The sequence below is a fragment of the Paramisgurnus dabryanus genome, chromosome 7, assembly GCF_030506205.2.
Source record: "Paramisgurnus dabryanus chromosome 7, PD_genome_1.1, whole genome shotgun sequence".
Lineage (NCBI taxonomy): Eukaryota > Metazoa > Chordata > Actinopteri > Cypriniformes > Cobitidae > Paramisgurnus > Paramisgurnus dabryanus.
In genome coordinates, this window is record NC_133343.1 from 33081891 (window position 1) to 33095115 (window position 13225).

General features: G+C 40.0%; 1 protein-coding gene across 4 annotated transcripts in view; it reads left to right on the plus strand.

Moving 5' to 3' along the window:
- chd6 (chromodomain helicase DNA binding protein 6) overlaps positions 1–13225 on the plus strand; it is a 55284-nt gene that overhangs the window by 36820 nt on the left and 5239 nt on the right. For all 4 annotated transcript variants that reach the window (XM_065279600.2, XM_073815247.1, XM_065279603.2 and 1 more), the window contains 16 exons: positions 589–791; positions 1256–1455; positions 1569–1728; positions 2980–3069; positions 3183–3286; positions 4536–4665; positions 4758–4833; positions 4912–4960; positions 5854–6109; positions 6381–6589; positions 6667–8541; positions 9909–10048; positions 10224–10439; positions 10886–11353; positions 11447–11677; positions 11913–12056. In XM_065279600.2, the coding sequence (XP_065135672.2) occupies positions 589–791; positions 1256–1455; positions 1569–1728; positions 2980–3069; positions 3183–3286; positions 4536–4665; positions 4758–4833; positions 4912–4960; positions 5854–6109; positions 6381–6589; positions 6667–8541; positions 9909–10048; positions 10224–10439; positions 10886–11353; positions 11447–11677; positions 11913–12056 (4551 nt within the window). The remainder of the gene's footprint in view (positions 1–588; positions 792–1255; positions 1456–1568; positions 1729–2979; positions 3070–3182; positions 3287–4535; positions 4666–4757; positions 4834–4911; positions 4961–5853; positions 6110–6380; positions 6590–6666; positions 8542–9908; positions 10049–10223; positions 10440–10885; positions 11354–11446; positions 11678–11912; positions 12057–13225) is intronic.

The window sequence follows — 13225 nt, forward strand, 5'->3', positions numbered from 1 at the left end:
CCTCGAAAGGGAACTGTAACAATGTATCTTAAAAGGTAACCCGATGTACCTTGCTCTCACTTGAAATGTGTCCCCACATTTAGTCCTTGAATTTGAGGGTATTGGACCTGGGAAGTCCTTGAAAGGTCCTTGAATTTAAAGTTAACTAAGGTGTGGGAACTCTGTAGAATGTGTCTGTGAAGTTTCAACTCAAAATACCCCACAGATAATTTATTGTTGCATGTCCAAAATGGCTCCTGTGAATACAGTCTGAGATAATAGTATTTTTAGCCGCATTAGTGCTATGCTAACAAACACATTTAAAAAAGTAAAATTAACCAGTCAGTCAGTGGCCGTGGGTAGGGCTTTGTTTGTGTGATGTCACATTAACAAGCGATTAAAAACACCATGTCTAATGCTTTAATTGGGATTAAAAAAAGAAGTAGATGGTGGATTTTTTTTACATTGTAGGATTGTTGTGTTCACACACTGCTAACACGCATTTATGTCCAAACACCATAATATGTTTCCTTAAACAATACTGAATGTGCAGTAATGCGCAAAAAAATGTATTTCCTGATCTCTGATTATTTTTTGCGTATCTTTTAGGAGAGTTTAGTCATCGACACGCCTCGTGTTCGGAAGCAGACAAAGCACTATAATTCGTTCGAGGACGATGAACTGATGGAATTCTCAGAACTCGACAGCGACTCGGAAGAACGTCCCTGTCGCTCGAGACGGCTTAGCGATCGCAATAGACGCTACCTCCGCGCCGAGTGCTTCAGAGTGGAGAAGAACCTGCTCATTTTTGGGTCAGTATTGAACTTGCTAGATTAGCTGTGAACTTATTTTGGGTCACCAGTGGGTTATGCTACGCCAGGGTTTGGTAAATTTCATAACATGTGAAGTGTGTCTCTGGACATTTTGGATTAGTATTAGTAGCAAGTGACGGCCAAAAATATCAATTATCTACACATTATGCAAGTGTAGAAACTACTAGAAAGCCTATGCTTATATTGTAAGTTTAGACCCACTTGAATCAGTTGGTATTTCCATGTGGTTTAGACGGGTAAGTCTAGCTGTTAACCAGCATAGCTATGTGAAACCTACAGCTGGTAGAGTTGGTCAACCAGCATGGGCTTTTCAAGAAAGCTGGTTAACCAAGGGAGTCTTGCTGCTTAACTCCTGTAGAGAAACCAGTGTTGCATGCTAAATGTCAACATCCAAGACACAGCAGCCCTGTTTTTATATTTATAAAAATGTCTGTGTTGTGCAGGTGGGGTAGATGGAAGGATATTCTCAATCACGGGCGTTTTAAATGGCATCTGGCGGAGAGAGACATGGAGGTCCTGTGCAGAGCTTTACTGGTCTACTGCGTTCGGCATTATAAAGGTGACGATAAAATCAAGAGCTTCATATGGGATTTGATCACACCAACCAAAGACGGACACAACCAAGCCTTACAGAACCATTCCGGTAATGAACACCATTCCATGAAAATTCCAATTTCTGTAATTTTCATTATCAATTTTAAATTGATTTGATTAAATGTTAATGTTTGAATAAAATCCTTGGCTTCACCTGTCCAGGTCTGTCAGCTCCTGTCCCACGTGGTCGCAAAGGCAAAAAGCTGAAAAACCAGTTGAGTCCACCTGAGCTGAAGAACGCAGACTGGCTGGCCCACTGTAATCCAGAGGTGGTCCTTCAGGACGACAGCTACAAGAAACACCTCAAGCAACATTGCAACAAGTGAGACATCTTATATAACACACCAGCACCTGCCAAGTTCTGTGAATTGGCTAAGCATAGATTGTGCTTGATAAAAATGTAGTTTATTTGCGTGTTCTGTCTGCTTTTTTTATAGTACCCGAGTTACTTAATGGAACTATGCAAATAAGTGACCACGAAATCTGCCCAAAAGGCAGTTTGCATGCCGCAGTTACCCATCTTGCATAGCAGTTTTGAACTTAAGGATGTGTAGGATGCACCAGGCTGCCGTAATCTGTTTTTTGAACTTTATTTGCTGAGACATCACTGCGATCCAGACGCCTGATTCAGCTTCTTTGAAATAGCAAAAGTTCGCTCGATTCAACTGCGCGTCTGGATGTGTGCCTGCTTATGATGCACGTCTCCATTACTTGATGAATCATTTCTGTCATGATATACAGACTTTTTCCTTTATTTATTTTTAGATTTTGTGTTTCATACATTTGGCTGACGCTTTTAACCAAACCGAATTACAGTGCATTTAAGCTATATACTTTATAAGTATGTGTGTTCCGTGGGAAGATTATTATTTAGCCTATTTAGTATCATTATTATTTACTCGTCATTAAAGGCATAGTTCATTCAAAAATGAAAATAATGTCATTAATGACTCATAGCAAACTCGTAAGACCTCCGTTCATCTTCAGAACACAGTTTAAAATGTTTTATATTTAGTCTGAGAGCTTGTTGACCCTTCATTGAAAATCTATGTACGGTATACTGTCCATGTCCAGAAAGGTAATCATCAAACATCATCAAAGTAGTCCATGTGACATCAGTGGGTCAGTTAGAATGTGTTGAAGCATCGAAAATACATTTTGGTCCAAAAATAACACAAAAATACCACTTTATTCAGCATATAGTCACGTGACTGCAGTAACGCAGATGACGTACGAGAACGGCTGACGTGTTATCTGGTGCGCCCCAGCTGTTTTTTTTTTTGTGCGGCAGAGCTTCGTTTACAGTCTGAGGGAGATGCACACTGTAAGTTTGAAAAAAAACATGTCTGAGGATAACACATCATCCGCATCACTGCAGTCACGTGACTTTAGTCTCGCTTTAAATTGTAATTTAACAATAGCCCTAGCGATTAGATGGGGCTAGCACACAACGTCTGACATTTTAGGATCATTATCAAAATTAGGATTATTATCCAAGACGTTTGCTTAAATGTATGAAAATTGTGGGTGACTATTTCATAATAATCTTTATACTATGTCATGTCATGGACAGGGTTTTGCTGAGGGTACGAATGCTTTACTATCTGAAGGTGGAAGTTCTGGGGGAAGCTGCTGCTCAGTCTCTTGAAGGAATCCCAGCCAGGTACTACATTTCCCAGAATGCATCTCTCCCTCACAATGACTGAATGAGTACTGCAGTAAACATGTGTCATTACAGTGACTTTCAGTTCAGTATCAAGATGTTTTTTTCTGCAGCAAACTGGAGGTCACCTTGCCTGATATTGACTACATTGAGATCCCAACCATATGGTGGGATGCTGAGGCTGATAAATCTCTGCTTATTGGAGTCCATAAACATGGTAAAACTTTTTTCATATTTTGTTTTGAATCACTTTTTATGATGTTTTGCAACATGTTTTTTTAACACTTTTCCCGCCAGCGTTTTAACTCATTCCCACCAGCCTTTTTTTAAATAGTTACCGGACAGTATTTTTGTGATTTTCAAGTTTTTACAAAATGCCTTACAGGAAACTTTTCTTCTATAAATATATAAACATGCAAATATATAAAATGAAAGAACAGACCCTCTGCTTTCAAACAAACAAAACAGAGAAAAAAAAATTTCATCCTATCTTCATTTGTTCTCTTTTTATACCGTTTCAAATATGGGTAGGTTTCTTCAAAAATACCATATTTTGAACAAAAAGCTGAAATAATTTCGTTTTTGTAAAAGAATTTTGTAAGAGATCAGATTCAAATCAAATATCAGAGGTTAAAATAAATAAATTCATGGATAATAGCGGAATAACAGATTACCATAAAAACATGTCAGGAAAGCGTCATTTGCTGGGAAATGTTGTCTTTTAATTTACAAGATTACTAGTCATTGGCGGGGAAAGAGTTAAAAAAAGTTTCGAGCCAGTGGCAGCATTTTTTACGATTTTTACAAAAGTTTAATGCCTTCCAGAAAATGTTCTTCTTTAAATATATAAACATACAATATATCAAATTTAAGAACAGACCCTCTGATTTCAAACAAAAAATATATCCTATCTTTTTTATCACCTTTCAAATATTTAATCAAATAATAAAAAAGCTGAGATAATTGCATTTTTGTAAAAGGACTTTTGTTAGAGATCAGATTCAGAACGATGATCAAAACATTCACAGAGTTTTTACTGTTTTTGGATCAGTGGATATTTTAGAGTTTTGTAAGTTGGGTAAGAGCACCACCTAGTGGATAATAGTGGAAATATGGATCGCCTTAAAAACGTGCCATTGCCAGGAAAGCATTTTCTCTTAATTGAAGAGATAGCACGTTAATTGCGGGGAAAGAGTTCGAGTTTTTTGTTCCTCATTCATTTGTAACTTCTTCCGCCATTTATTGGTTAGTGTTTTATTTGTTTTATTTAATGTTTTGTCACGTTTTGTTAGCAATTTTCATTTATACATACATAATGTATACAAACACATAAATGTGTAATTGCTTTCTACACTTGAACTGTCTAGCAGTCAGGTGATGGATCATTTTTATTGCTTCCTCTTTCTCTACATCTGTGTTTCATTTTTGATTTTTTTGGTACTGAATGCTGTCCTTGTCCTGTGCAGGGTATGAACGCTATAATGCCATGCGTGCGGACCCTGCGCTTTGTTTTCTGGAGCGGGTGGGCATGCCTGACGTCAGTGCATTGACAGTAGAACAAGGTGGAGTAGAAGCAGCTGCAGACACACCTGAAAGGTAAACGGCTATCTCTCTATTTTATATAATACATACCTACATGTTTACATATACATACATACGTACGTAAAACAATATTTTTTCCTCTGCAGTATTACCAAGAATGATGAACTGAAAGAGGAGATTGATTCAAAGTCTGAAGAATTAGAAGAGAAAGGAGATATTAAGGTAGATAGGTCGATAAATAAATATTGTTGATTAAGTGAAATAATTTGACTGTTCATTTTAACTTTAATATTTGTAAAGGAGGAGCCCATGTCAGAAGAAATTGGGAAAAATGACAGTACAGTGACAGGTATGATTAAATTATTGACATATTTCTGCATCTACATTCAAAATCAGTCTTATTAAGGTGTCGGACCTTAACCTTTACCTGCTTATTTGTGCACTAAACAATAACTCAAAGATTAGCTGATTATTAAATTGATTTGTTCCCAGAAGAGCTCAGATTCAAAACCCTCTACGAAATGCAATATAATACAAAACTACACTTTCAGTGGTGTATAAAGACCTTAAAAAATGAACTGTATTACTTTTATTACCTTAGAATGAGTCGTTTTTATCTACAGTACATACACCGCAGGTCCCCTTACGTGGAAGTCGCCATTTTGTGCCGTCATGTTTCTACAGTAGCCCTGAACGGACAAACTGCTCACGTTTTGTCACTACGTTGACATGTTTGTCCTGTGGCGGGTATTGTAGCTTTACTATGCGTTTCGAAAAGGAGGGTTGAATTTTGGACCGAGCCGTTGCAATTCACAGTCTTACTGCTAGATGCCGCTAAAAATCTACACAGTGGACCGTTAATGGATTCTGCCAACAAACCTGTATTTCTGAATGGCCGGAGGCTGTGAAAAAGTGGATTTGATGCGAATGTATTTGATAAATGTATTCTACTTGCCGAGAGCATTTGGTCAATATCATTATCTAATTTTTGACAGAGGTGGCATTTAGCTGCTTTTGCATCTGAGCTCTTCATATATTATTACCAAAATCTCATGTAAATGTGACATAGTCTGACATGTGTACATCAAATTAATTGACAACAATGATGTTTGGTGTAATGGGTGTTCAGGGTTTTATTGTTTATGAAAGTAAAAACATTAAAGCATTTTTTTAAAGAATAACCTGTTTATATTGTGCATTGGATCGACTTCTGGTTGAGTAAAGTATTGTTTCTTTTTGGAGGCGGCTTTGTAGCGTCGCTCCATGCAGATCTTCTTGCAGAGGTAGTTGAGCAGGGGCGCATACAGTGGCCTGCGGGGTCGGCTCTTACAGCACGATTACGACGACTCATTACCGCCTATCAGCGTTACACTCGACGTGAGCCGCTTCGTCACGAGTTTCTCTTGCATGAGGGACTCGCACCTGTGACCTGGCAAATTGGAGATTTTAGGCACTGCACAACTGAGCCTGACCCGCTGTTTCTGGAGTGGCAACGGAGGTAAGCCATATGACTGCTGTTTTACTGTGTTTCGTTAAAAAAAAATTGAAATCTAAAGGGTTTGTTCACACAAAAATGAAAACACTTCTTTCTATAACCACAAGAGGAGTCATCTTAAAGAACGTTGCTTTGTGAAAATTAATAAGGACTAAGCCTGTCTGTTCCTAACATTTTTGCCTTCTTTTGGACTTTACATAAAAAAAGAAATACAGGTTTAGAGAAAAATTGGGTTATATTTAACTAAAGGTTAGCATATCTCCATTGTACACAGATGGACACGCCGTGAGCAGGCTGACTTCTATCGCACCGTGTCGTCGTTTGGGGTCGTTTTTGACCCAGAGAAAAAAACTTTCGACTGGGGCCAATTCCGTGCTCTTGCTCGTTTGGAGAGGAAAACAGATGAAAGTTTGGATAGATATTTCTATAGCTTTGTTTCCATGTGTCGCACTGCCTGTAGACTGCCACCTAGAAAAGAAGAAGGTAAAGTTAATGTGAAAATTTATGTTGAGATGAGTAGCTAAAGAGAGACATAATGAAACATTTCTTGCCTTACATAGGTGCTGTTGACCCTTCGCTGTTTGTGGAACCCATTACAGAAGAGCGAGCTGCCCGAACCTTATACCGTATTGAGCTTTTGAGGAAGGTCCGTGAGCAAGTATTACGCCACCCGCTCCTGGGCGCACGGCTGCAGCTTTGTCGTCCAAGTCTTTATTTGCCCGTTTGGTGGGAGTGTGGCAAACACGACCGTGATCTTCTTATTGGCGTTGCTAAGCATGGTTTAAGCCGAACTGACTTTTTCATTTTAAATGACCCCCAGCTATCCTTTCTGGAAGCCCACCGAAACTATGTCCACAAAGAAAACCATAGATACCCTGTTCCAGGTTTGCCCCATCACCACTGCTGCTTGTACGATGCCAACCTTGGGCATTGTCACTCCCCACAACCTCCCGAGTACCATCCCGCAACCTCACACCATACACAAACCCATCAACTCATCCATACTCCTAGTCATCACCAGCCATCAGAAGTAGTGGCGTCAGAGCCCGGAAGCATCAGCATGGGTACGGGACCAAGGGAGGGATTTTTGGACTGTACTCCATTAGATGACTCCCTTGAGCTGGGGTCTTTGCAACACGATGGCTTGACGCCAGATCCCCTACATAGTAAGTCTGGTAAGGAGGCCTTTAATGGGTTCCCCTTTAATTCTGCAACTGGTGGGCAGAATATGCTAAACTCATATGGTGTCCAAGGAGAGCTTAATGGAGCTCAAGGAGATATAGCAGACACCATAGCTGGGAAGCTTCGTAGCGATGTTCTGGTGGGAGAGCAAGGGTCCTCAGAGGAGACTGGCTTAATGGCACCTTCTGTGGAACTAGACGAACTTCAAACACCATGGGAGAGCTCGGATCATACTGAAACCTCAGACATGTTCAATGAGACCGATCCTATTCTGGGTGCACCAGCATTGGAAACAGGATTTCTGGATGCTCCTCCACCAGACGACGGACGGGAAGGTGACGAAACGCTCACCGACTGTTTGAGCATGCCCAGTTCAGACTCTCAAAGTAACCCTGTTGAGCCACTTGCACCAAGTTTCATGCTCTTTAAAGATCTTCATGTAGGAGAGACTTCTGTAGATCAGACAGATCTGTCAGCTGGTCTTCCAGAATATGTTCCACCAACAACACCCCTCGAAATACCGGATGTAAGTCTTGATCAAGCAGACCCCATTAGTGAGGAGCAAGAGGACAAGCTTAGTGATACCAACATCACACACAGTGTTCCCAGTCCAGGAGAAGGAACGGAAAGTTTAGGGTTTCATTTTGAGAAAGAAGAACTTTCTCTGGATAGTGACAGTCTGGCAACAGCAGGTCTAAAGACGAAGGACGCTCAATATGACAACAACAAGATGCCTTCAGTAGAGTCCCCAAGAGAAAACTGCTTTGAGGAATCATCACCGAACATGGACTGCAAGGTATCATTTGAGGATTCTTGTGATGGGCCCTTGGAAGAATCGTATGAAAAGGCCATAGGAGAGCCAGAAAAAGTGCCTTTGGAGGAGCCATATGATTTGACCTGTGACGAGACCCTGCAGGAACCTTGTGAAGGGTACCGGCAGAACTCAGCGGGGCAACAAATGGTTGAAGAACCCTGCAAAGAACCAACAGAGGAGTGCAATCTAACAAACGCTACTCTCTCAGCAGATTACCCTTTGGTGTCTTCACTTCCATCATCTCCAGCTATTTTACCTGACACCTCTGTATCTCCGGGCCTTGAGGCACTCCCCAACATTAAACAAGAGTACCTCATGGATCCAGCGGTGTCAGATGTGAAGCCAGAGCCGGACAGCACTACACAGACTCCTCAGCTTGAGCAGACTGAAGTTCTGGAAGTAAAGGATAAGATAAAGGATGAAGATGCAAAGACACCAGGTACTGTCAGATTTGAGCTTTCTTTCATTTTCAAATTTAGTCTTTAACCCCTTCAGACCTGATATTTCAGGTGGTTAAATCAGTGTGCCTTATTTTGGTTTGAACCACAAAACGTGATGTCCATTCCAGTGGACGCAGGGTCTGAAGGGGTCAAACCCATTGACTGTGAAGGGTGTCATAATATGACCAAAATATAAAAGGCTTACAAGGTCTTCTACCTCAGTGTTTCTCAATCCTGGTCCCCCCTCCCAGAATGTTTTAGATGAGTGGTCCCAAACTTTTTCAGCGTGTGGCCCCCTTGTGTACGGTGCATTCCTTCGCGGCCCCCCAAAGAAAATTGGTGACAAAAAACTGTTCTAAAACTCAACATTTTAATAAAAAAACACATTAAATTATACAAAAAAGTAGTGCTTTTGGTTAGTAGCCTTATTTTTGTTAGGTTTACACAGAATTCATGATAAATTAATGTATTTCATAAAATGTCATAAAACTGGGGCCCCCCTGGCACCATCTCGCGGCCCCCAGTTTGAAAACCACTGTTTTAGATGTTTCCTTAATTAACAGGGAAACATTCTGGAAGGAGGTTGATGAACCAACTGTTCACATGTTTTAAATGAGGAGACATCTAAAACTTTTTGGGAGGGGGTCCTCGAGGACCACGATTGAGAAACATTGTAAACTGCCTTACGGTTTCTAGGCTTATGTGTGTGGCACATATAATATTTTAACTTTTAGTGAAACTTTTGGCGTAAGAATTAAAGTATTCCTGTAGCCAAGATAGGACATAAATTACAGTAAATTATTATTATTTTGTTTATTTGTAAAAATTATAAATAATTAGGAGATCTTCAAGTCTCTATAAAGAGCTGTGGGTATGACATTTTCAAAACCCCAAAACAAGTTAATGTGGTTTTAGTTAAAGGAATATTCCACTTTCACAAAACATTTTTTGAATAATTTACTCACCCCCATGTTATCCAAGTTGTTTATGTCTTTCTTTGTTCAGTCAAGAATAATTTTTTTTTTAGGAAAACATTTCAGGATATAGTGGACTTTAGTGGTCCTTAACGGTTTGCAGCTTCAGTGAAGCTTTAAAGAGCTCTAAACAATCCCAACTGAGGCATAAGGGTAAAAAAAGTTAATTTTAATACAGTGGTTTGGGAACCACTCATCTAATACATAATTTGAACACCAAGCTTATTTTTTGTGATAATTCAAAAAGTTTAGGGAAAAATCCCATTGACTTTTTGTCAAGGGAGCTAACTTTCGGGTTGGCCTATAACAAATTCTGATCCCTGCAGTTCTCTATTCTCATAATTTTTCTTCTCATCCTTCTTTCAATACTGATTCTTATTATTTTTTTAAAGTCTTATTGGGAGATGTTGAAGCCCCACGCTTTTCATTGCCCATGTGTGAGATGGTGGACAGTGTCCATGAAATAAGGGAACCAACCATTGCTCAGCTTCTCCAGGAGAAAGCCCTCTTCTCCTTTTCTGAGTGGCCGAAGGTATGGAGCATTGTTTTCTTTTCCTTTTTTGTCTTCTTTCACGTCTGTTATTTAAACAGAAAAATTATTGTATACTTCTTTTTAAAAATACAGCTGGTCTGTAGTGTCACTAGAAGTGCTTTCAGTGCATCTTGACCGTTTCCAAACATTGCATTTTGTCCTTTGATGTCTCCAGGACAGAGTGATCATCAACCGTATTGACAGTATCTGCCACACTATCCTCAAAGGAAAGTGGCCTTCATCTAGTCAGCAGTACGAGTCTCCCAGCTCGCTATCCAACACCTGCCTGCCCAGCAGTACCAATCAGAGGACAGGATATTTGTCAACCAGAATGCCTTTGTCTCAAAGCCTGAACTTTAATCTGTCGCACACTGTACAACACTTACCCAAGGTAGGTCTACCAACTTATTTATTTACAATGCACTTTTAATGAATGTTATAAGATGCTTGGTCTTTTTTTAAACTATTTTAATCAATATATATATACCCTGTTTAATTTCGAATTTACAATTGAAAGCTTTAAATTATAATTTTGAATACAAGTAATACAATTAACTGTACCTTTTTAACAAACAAATAAAACCCTGTGCACACCTGCAAAAGCAATGCATCTTTTGGGATACACACTACATTCTCCGGAAACACGTATGCACGACTTACAAAGTACAAAAGTTCGGCGGTGGGTACAATGCACTCGTATTATTCTGATGACAAAATTTGCGCAACGCGCACTGTAAATGGACCCTTGCATATGCCTAAAAATGGGACTATACTTCTAGCTTTACAGTCATATGTTGTATTAAAAACACTGTAACTTTTCATCTCTTGTCCCAACAGGAGCGTTTAGTAGCCCCTGCTTTTCTCTCAGAACTGAAACGTCCCAGACACGGGTTCGAATTCGAAGCAGAGGTTCTTGCCAAACCAAGCCACCTTGGAGAAAAGATCCAGGTTGGCGTACCTCACCGTGCCAATGCTCTGCTTCTGAACGGCTGGCAGGATGCTGCCATGGACCTCTCCAAGCAACCAGAGCTAACGGTTGGTGGAGAAAGTGGGCCGATCGGTCACATGAGCCAATCGGCAACTCATAAAATAACTGGGATTGGCTCCATGCAAGGCTCTCTGGGATTGGATATGGCGGGTATTTTGCAGGCTGGGTTGATTCACCCAGTTACAGGGCAGATTATCAACGGCAGCCTTCGCCGCGATGATTCGATGTTGAGGAGGAGAAGAGGACGAAGAAGAAACGTGGAGACCTCTGACCTGAACTTCTCGAAGGGGCGAGGACTTGGCTTATCAGAACAACAGGTGTGTTGAATCGAATGAATATATCTCTGAAATTAATCAACATAATGCTTCATAGTAGTTAGATCATGTGTGTTTTTTTTGTATACTCGACAGAGCGGATCAGAAAGTATTAGCCATCCTGTTGTGTCGTCTACATCCCCCCAGTCAGAATGTTCCTCAACCGGCCCAACTACACTTTCTGCCCCTCCTTCGGCCCCCCCTCCACCTCCTCCTCCAACAGAAACCCTCAACGCCAGCACGGAAAGAGATGTAGCAAACAAAGGTCTCATGGAATGGCTTCGGCAGAATCCCAATTACAACATGGAGCTTCCCACGTATGCCTCGGTTAGTACATTCTGTAACTTTGTCCTTACAAAATGTTAGTCTTGGCAACGCTGTAAAATCAATATTACAACTTAACAAACATAAAATATATACCTGGAACACACTGCGGATTTGCCAAATGCATAAATGTATTTAATCATTGTTTTAGGCTATTTTTAAATGCAAGTACTTCCATAAACTCCTAAATGGTGATTTTTGGATTTCCAGTCTAATGTAAACCTCATATCTTTCTCAGTCTCAGAGCGCAAACATGTTGCACAGTTTCTTGGATCGACCAAAGCAGAGAAGACATCGTTGCAAAGACCCCACCAAACTTGATGTCAACTCCCTAACCGGAGAGGAGAGGGTCCCAGTGGTGCACCGAAGCACAGGCCGAAGGGTAACAACAGCATCATGCTTTCATACGTATGTGACCCTGGACCACAAAACCAGTTGTAAGGGTCAATTTAAAAAAAAATTGATCTTTAGTTATCGTATTTTCCGGACTATAAGTCACACTTTTTTCATAGTTTGGCTGGTCCTGCGACTTCTAGTCAGGCGCGACTTAATTTTGACACATATGAACCAAGAGACACAGGTGTAATGATGAGCCTGCGAACTTGATGCGCACTGGCTTGTTATGTTCATTTAGCCTATTCAGCCTTCCATGTACCGTATTTTCCGGACTACAAGTCGCTCCGGAGCATAAGTCGCATCAGTCAATAAATGCATCATGAAGAGGAAAAAAACACTATAAGTTGCATTTATTTAGAAAATTATTATTCTTTTGGGGGGCATTTTGTTTGTTTAGACTTTCTTTGTTGTCTTTAAGTTAATGTTTCAGTTAAAGGGATAGTTCACCCAAAAATGAAAATTCTGTCATCATTTACTCACTGTCATGTTGTTACAAACCTGCATAAATGTCTTTGTTCTGATGAACACAGAGGAAGATATCTTGAAACCAAACCGTTCGTGGACCCCATTCACTTCCATAGTAGGGAAAAAGAATACCATGGAAGTAAAAAGGTCCACAAACAGTTCTTCCTCTGTGTTCATCAGAACAAAGAAATGTATACAGGTTTGTAACAACACCAAAGTGAGTAAATGATGACAGAATTTTCATTTTTGGGTGAACTATCCGTTTAACAGTCTTTTTCAGGGGTTTTCTACAGGAGCAACATATAGCGCTCTCTTGTGGGTGTAGACGATTATGTTTTCTTTTGGTTCATTTAAGTCAGTATGAATAAATTTTGACATATAAGTCGCACCTGACTATAAGTCGCAGGACCAGCCAAACTATAAAAAGTGCGACTTATAGTCCGGAAAATACGGTATGTTTAATAGGCTATTTTGTATCGTGTAAATAACTGATAATGTTACGTTAACGTACGGGCACCTATTCATCCTGTTTTTCTGTGCGCTATTGTTGAGTTGAATAACTTGCCTTTCCAGATTAAATGTCTGATCTTCGGCTTAGATTTTGTGAAATAATTTTCTAAATAAATGCGATGTGTAGTCCATTGCGACTATATATATTTTTTTCTCTTCATGACGCATTTTTGATTGATG